At 49.4% G+C, this 6,856-nt stretch overlaps 1 protein-coding gene across 14 annotated transcripts in view; it reads left to right on the top strand.

Moving 5' to 3' along the window:
* Positions 1 to 6,856, top strand: part of TACC2 (transforming acidic coiled-coil containing protein 2) — a 263,416-nt gene that overhangs the window by 175,611 nt on the left and 80,949 nt on the right. For 3 of the 14 annotated variants that reach the window (XM_017872257.1, XM_017872255.1, XM_017872256.1), the window contains exon 1: positions 12 to 294. The exons of the other annotated variants lie outside the window; for them this stretch is intronic. In XM_017872257.1, the coding sequence (XP_017727746.1) occupies positions 227 to 294 (68 nt within the window). In that variant the 5' untranslated portion in view covers positions 12 to 226. Of the gene's footprint in view, positions 1 to 11; positions 295 to 6,856 lie in introns of those variants that run through there. 14 annotated transcript variants of the gene reach the window in all.

Below are 6,856 nucleotides of genomic sequence, written 5' to 3'. Positions count from 1 at the left end.
CCGGCCACACTCGCGCGCACACATCCGCGGCGCTCGCCCCCCGGGCCCCGGCTCGGGCCGCGAGTCGCAGCTCCCTGCCGCCGCCGCCACGGATGCCCGCAGCTGCTCCCCTCTGCAGTGCAGCAACCCCGGCCGCCGGCCGGCCCGCCCCGGCTCTCGGCTGCAGGAATCGCGCCAGGACGCTGGCCCCACTCGCAGCTAGCTTGCACGCCAGGGCACAGCGAGGATGGGAGGGTCGCAGTCCCTGCAGCCAGCCCCAGCCAGCGACCTGAACCTGGAGGCTTCCGAGGCAATGTAAGTGCTCTGCCTGGGCCGCCCCGAGCCTCCCGGGGAGGAGGAGAGGATGCCCGGGCTTTGTTAGTGTCGCCTTTCCTAATGCCTGTGCAGTCTGGAGCCCAGGCTGGCCTAGGGTTCTCCGCAGCCTTGCAGGGCTTTACCTGGTGACTGCTCTGGGAGCAGCATCTGGTAGCCCCGAGTTACCGCTGTGGGGAGAAACGATTCCCAGGAATTCGGTTTTGGTCGCTCAGCAGTGGGTGCATGGTCGGGGGCTTCTCCTGCCGTCAGCATCTTTCCTCTGCACCCCCGGCACAGTGGTATTTCCTGCAAGGGAACAGCCAGGCATCAGCGACTGCCTCCTCCTAGGAAGAACCCGTGAGCGTGGCAGCTCCGAGCCCGGGGAGACAGCCCAGTTTCCGGGCAGCTACGCGTGTGGCTGGGCAGATAGCGTGGTGTGCTCTGGTGGACGTTCCGTCCAGTTAGCCTAAGCATCATCCACATACTCACTCTGGTGAACACTCGAGGACAAGGCCGCTTGCTATTATTAGTAAAGGGCCGAACCGTCCTGTCATTGGTGGAGGCGGTGCTTGGCTGTGCATCGATCCAGGAATCCGATCTTTTCTCTCAACCACAGAGCTAACGTGCTCAGAAGTGGCCTTTATCCTGGCTGAGTGTTTATTAGAATTCACATTTCTGTTATGGTCGTCTCCATTACCTACCCAGGCATGTTTGGAGGATGGGGCTTATTGAATGGGTCTGCCTGCTGGGTCGCATTTCAGCAACTCAGGCTTGTATCCAAAGTGGACCTCCCAGCCTCACCTGCCCGCCCCCCGCCTCCCCCCACCTTTTCCAGAGAGAAGACTATTTCAGAGAAGAGTATTTTCTGGGGACTTGGGGTGGGGTAGTAAAGTGATGGGTTCTTAAGAGTCATGGATATGTAGATGAAAAGATGCTGGGGATTGATTGGTCTGTGTGTTGTAGGAGGGATGGGGCCCCGAGGTGGGGGACTTCCTCAGTGGTCCCCCGACCCCTGGACTTCAGTGAGGAGCTGGCTCGGCGTGGTGATGTAATGCTAGGCTGAGCCTTGTGGTTTTCTGGGCTCCAGCTATTTAGCAGGGAATCATTCTTCGGAGCAGGTGTGCACCCATCATTTGTCTTCACCCCTGTAGCTTGAGAAAGCATTGTCTTACAGTGGAGGTACATCGTGTTTGAGAATTTTCTTTTTAAGTGTCAGGATCCTTGTGCTGTGCCTGCCTTGTTTCTCATGCACGTGTAGTATTGCTAGGTGCATGGAAATACAACTCGAGTCTAGGCAGAAAAGAACCATTTTAACCTATTTTTTGCAAGTCTCTATAGTGGAATTGAGTTAATCAGTGACAGGCACTGGCTAGCTCTCCCAGCTTAGACCTCTCACAGCTCAGACCTATCTAGTAAAGAGCTTAGGAAACAGAAAGGACAAGGTGACTGTACGTTTGGGAAAGTGTGCTCCTCAGTCATTGGAAATTCAGCTCGCCAGTCCCTAACATCCCCGCCCTCTTTCTCAGCTGACTTAATAAATGATCAGTATTCTGTCAGGTGAGGGCTGAGTTTAGAGAGCTTCTGTTAGGTAACTGTGCCTTTTTGGATAAGGTCCCTTAAGGTTCTGCCCACTGGAATAGTGGTGTTTAAATAAAATTTCAGGCTGAATGACCACATTGTGATGGAAGCTGCTTATCAAATATTTTCACAGTTGAGTTGGTCCATATGCACCCGCCTGAGGCTTCTCTCCCTAGAACTGCTGCCTCTGAAATGTCTCTAAATATAGATCTTTAAGATAGTATATTCACTCATTCACAAAATCCCACCCTCCATCCCATAACATTTTTGTTCTAAAAAAATGGAGAGAGAGGAAGTGTTTGGGGCCAGTGCCATTGCTAGCATCTGTCCTCTTCAAAACCCGTCTCTGCTCTCTGAATAACTGGGGCTTATTTTTCTACTACAGATGTGCTCTTTTCCAGTCTAGAGGTTTTAAAAATATATATTCAGAGAGTGCCTCTTTTCTGCCCAGACGCAGGTCTTTCTTGGTAGTATGTATTTCCGTGCAGTTAAAAATGCATGCATGTGAATAATACACAAGATAGCAACAGAGTGTGGGGTCCATGGCAGGAAAGAGGTTGCGTTGTAAGATGATGCCGTCAGGGCTGCGGGGATGGTGACAAACACAGGGTGAGCACCTGCCGCGGGATCCAGCTCCTGACAACCGGAATCTAGGGTGAATGTTTCCCTTTTTCTCGGCTGGTTCCCTGTGAAAGACTGGCTTAAGGAGGGCCATGGCGAGTGAAATCAAATCAAAAGATAGAGGATTTGGAAGTGACTGAAGGATTTTTTTTTTTTTTTAGCTTTAAGATTTCCTTCCTTCCAATTGCAGGTTTGGGGTGCCTTTGGGCAGCTTTCGTAGCTCCAGCTGACAGCTTCATTCTGTGCAGGAGTGCATTGGTGTAGGGAGGAAGCGAGTTTTCTATCTCTCCTTTTGAGAACTCAAGCATCAAGATTGGAGCAGCAGAAGTCCCATGGGACTGGGGATTGAAGCCTGAGGATGAAGGTGCAAGTGGTGACCAGTTCCTTGCTACTCCCAGGGTGGGCCACACACGACAGCATCCGCTTCCCGAAGAGGCTTGCTAGAAATGCAGAGCCTCAAACCTCACCCCAGACCAGCTGAATCAGAATCTCCATTTCATCCAGGGACTTGTAAAGATGCCCAGGTGATTTGTAGGCATCTCAAAATTTGAGAAGCCATGAGCTGGTTCAGTCTTCCCTCCATCCTGTCCATGAGAAACAGCTGGCCACTTCTCTGACTGCTCCTTTCTATCTGGCAAAGAAGTTCTTGTAGCAATAGTGGCCATTTGTTTCTAAATAGAACATGGGTAGCAAGGGGAGGGAGAATTCTCCCACAGAAAACACTGATTTCTCAGTATGGATGGTAGGAGACACAGGAATGGACAGGAAGTACTTTGAGTAAATGTGGTCTGCAGCTATCGATCAGACCTGCTGTTCATCCTTTGCGTCTGTGGCAGCCCCTTGTGGCTTCTGCTAAGTGAGGCAGCATTAGGTACTTTGTCCTTTGTGTAGTTGGAGACACTTGTTTCAGGGGTTCCCTCAGCTTCCACCAAATCCCCACATCCTGGCCACTGAAAACCACCCAGGGGGCCACTATCATCAGAGAGCAAAAGTGGTGGTTCTGTTGGCAAAGTCGGCCTGTCCCGACTGTTACCCTACTCTCAAAGTGAGCACGTCCCTCGTCTCTGAAAAACAAATCACAAATATGGAAACCCATACCTCTGTAGACCCATGGATCGAAGTAGAGGGGCCAGGTTGGATGGGAGAGAAGCGATGGAGGAGGAAGCAACAGGCTCTGTGATGGACGCGATCAGGGAGGGAAGAGAAGAGACAGTGGCAAGTACAAAGTGGAAGTTTCATACCCTGGTAACTAAGAGAAAGAAGTGGCATTGGCCAAGATAGACAAGAACACTGGATTGGGAGCTACTTTGGGGAAGTTGATGAGTTGGCTGAGATTTCAGAAGTGGGTGGGATCAGATGTAGCTGGAGAGAGGCCAGGCAAAAGAAGGATCTCGGGTACCACCGCAGTAGGTGGAGAGGTTGGAGCTCTCCACGCATCTGTGGTTAGAAGTGGGGTTCTGGTCCCTTAACCTCATGTGGTTCCTGACCTTTTCTTTGGGAGCTGTAGAGGAAATCCGATGACTCCGATCCTGCCCCTCCTGCCTCGCAGGGTTTTTCAGAGGTGAGATGCCACATCTGTCAAGACTCGGAGAAAGACATAAGTGCCAGAAAGCTGCTAAAGTGGAAATGCCCTGTGCCTGAAATTGCCGGCCTGTCCGTCACTCAGAAGGCCAGGAACAGCTGCTGGGGCTCCAAGCAGGAATCTTTCTTCAGCTCTCATTAGATCTTTTTCTTTTTTTTCTTCTTTTTTTTTTTGAGACAGTGTCTCACTCTGTTGCCCAGGCTCATATGTAACAGTGTGATCGCAGCTCACTGCAGCCTCGACCTCTGGACTCAAGGGATTTTCCCACCTCATCCTCTCAAGTAGCTGGGACTATAGGCACACATCACCATGCCCAGCTAATTTTTTTTTTTTTAAATAATTTTTTTGTAGAGACAGGGCCTTGCTATGTGGCCCAGGCTGGTCTCGAACTCCTGGGCTCAAGTGAGCCATCCGCTTCAGCCTCCCAAAGTGTTGGGATCACAGGCATGAGCCAGCGCACCCAGCCATAGATCTTTTTCAAGGCTTTGTTTCTTGAGACAGCCCTTGGCTAAATCCTTTAGCTTAGATGACAGCATTCCTAATGTGGGTTGCAGTCAGTTTCTGAGTTCCTGGAGGGAAATTTTACTTTGAATATTACTGTTGGACACAATAGAGTTTTTTCTCCCCTAAAATAGAATAAGCTGCAAAATTATCTGTAGAGTGGGAGGGGGAGATTGAGTCCCAAAGGAAGCTCGGGTGCATTTTTCCCTGCCATTATTCCTGGATATCACCAGTGTGGCCCTGTGCCCATGTTCGTAAGGATCCTGGGCCTTCACTATCTTCTCTGTGGTACTTGCCTGGAGGCTTTCTCTTAGGTGGCCTGAAGGCAAATATATTCCGAGGTCCTCCAGGTAGCTACCAGTCATCCAAGGGGCCATGCTGGGGCCCTGGGACAGGGTGCCCTGTCGAGGATAGGGTGAACAGCTAGGACTTGGATACTGATTGAGTGTGGCACTGCAGGTGAACATCAGATCAAGGTCAGTGGATTCTGGGTCACTCTTCTCCACCGACCCTCCCATTCCCATCCCTGTGTTTCTTTCTACTGTCTACAGCCTGTTTCTGTGGCTAGATTTTTGGTTGCCTAGGAAACAACTTTATTCTGAAACATGATTGGCTGTTCTTGCCAAATGGATTTACCCAAGCTAGGGCAGTGTTCTGGGGTAAGCAAGCGATGCTGAACAATTCTGTTTCTTCCCTTTAAGATTAATGGTGAGGACTTAGGCATTGTAAGCGATTGTTCTGTGAAAACCAATTGTTCATGGACCGATGCTTTTGTTTCAGGTTGGACAGGGGTTTAGGGGAGACTGGTTGGCTACAAAGAACTGACTGAGTCAGAACTGCTCACACATATCTATCCTGTGTTGGAAGCAGTAGCTCAGATGGCATTTCTGTTTATATTTACAAATTCACTTTAGCAGTTGTGTCTGGAGTGCAGGTGTGTGCTATTTAAACGCCATTGCCAAATATGGAAACAGAGCTGATGCTGCAGTGTTGAAACCAGGAGTGAAAAGCCCGCTGAGCAGGCTCAGATTCAGCAGAAACTCTTGTGTACCATGTCTGTGCGCTAGGTTTTTTTCATTATAGAAATAACTATATCCCTTAATCCTTCAAGGTGGGTGATTTTTATAGATAAGGAAACTGAGTCCTCTGGATGGTTCAAATTAAGGGGTCAGCAAAGTTTCCATAAAAGACCTCATAGTACATATTTTAGGCTTTCTGGGCCATTCAGTCTTTGTGCAACATCTCTGCTGTTACAGTTCAAAAGCAGCCAGAGACAACATGTAAATCCATGTTCTGTGAAAACATGTTCTATGAAGTTTTAGTTCTAAAAACAGGCTGCAGGTTGTAGTTTGCTGATTCCTGGTTATACGGATGGTTGGTACAGGGCTCAGACTTATGTCCCCTTTGGCCTGGCAGTCTTTGTTTTATGTTCTTTCTCTCTCTCTAAGACATCTCATTTATGCTGATGGACTTATATAATATGTGCTGATAATGCCGCAATTTATATCCTTCCCTTTCATCTGAGCACTGTAATTTTCCTTTTTTTTTTTGAGACAGGGTCTCACTCTGTCACCCAGACTGGAGTACATTGGCACAATCACGGCTCACTGCATCCTTTACCTCCCAGGCTCAAGTGATGCTCCTGCCTCAGCCTGCCAAGTAGCTGGGAATACAGGTGCACGCCACCATGCCTGGCTAATTTTTAAATTTTTTGTAGAGACAGGGCCTCCCTATATTGCCCAAGGCTGGTCTTGAACTCCTGGGCTCAAGGGATCCTCCTGCCTTGGCCTCCCAAAGTGCTAGGATTACAGGCATGAGCCACTGTGCCCAGCCTTAATTCAATTGTTTACTTCATATCTCCTCTTGGATTTCTCCTGGATAGCTCAGGCTCAACATGTCCAACGTAGAACTCTGATGACCATCTTCCTCTCAAAACAAAACAAATGTACATTTTAAACAAACCCAGCCCCACCCCCCCTTCCTCATCTCAACACCTGGCATCTCGTTCACCCAGGTGCTCAAACCAGAAACCTGATGATCAAGTCTTTTTTTTTTTTTTTTTTTTGAGCCAGAGTCTCACTCTGTCCCCTAGGCTGGAGTGAAGTGGCATGATTTCGGCCACACTACAGCCTCCGTCTCCCAGGTTCAAGCAATTCTCCTGCCTTGGCCTCCCAAGTAGCTGGAAATACAGGCGCACGCCACTGTGCCCAGCTAAGTTTTGTATTTTTAGTAGAGACAGGGTTTTAATTCTGTATTTTTAGTAGAGATGGGGGTTTCACC

This window comes from Rhinopithecus bieti, unplaced genomic scaffold (assembly GCF_001698545.2).
Source record: "Rhinopithecus bieti isolate Rb0 unplaced genomic scaffold, ASM169854v2 scaffold_6710, whole genome shotgun sequence".
Classification (NCBI taxonomy): domain Eukaryota; kingdom Metazoa; phylum Chordata; class Mammalia; order Primates; family Cercopithecidae; genus Rhinopithecus; species Rhinopithecus bieti.
Note: the sequence above shows the minus strand (reverse complement) of the source record. Positions and strands in the feature narration are given on the sequence as shown.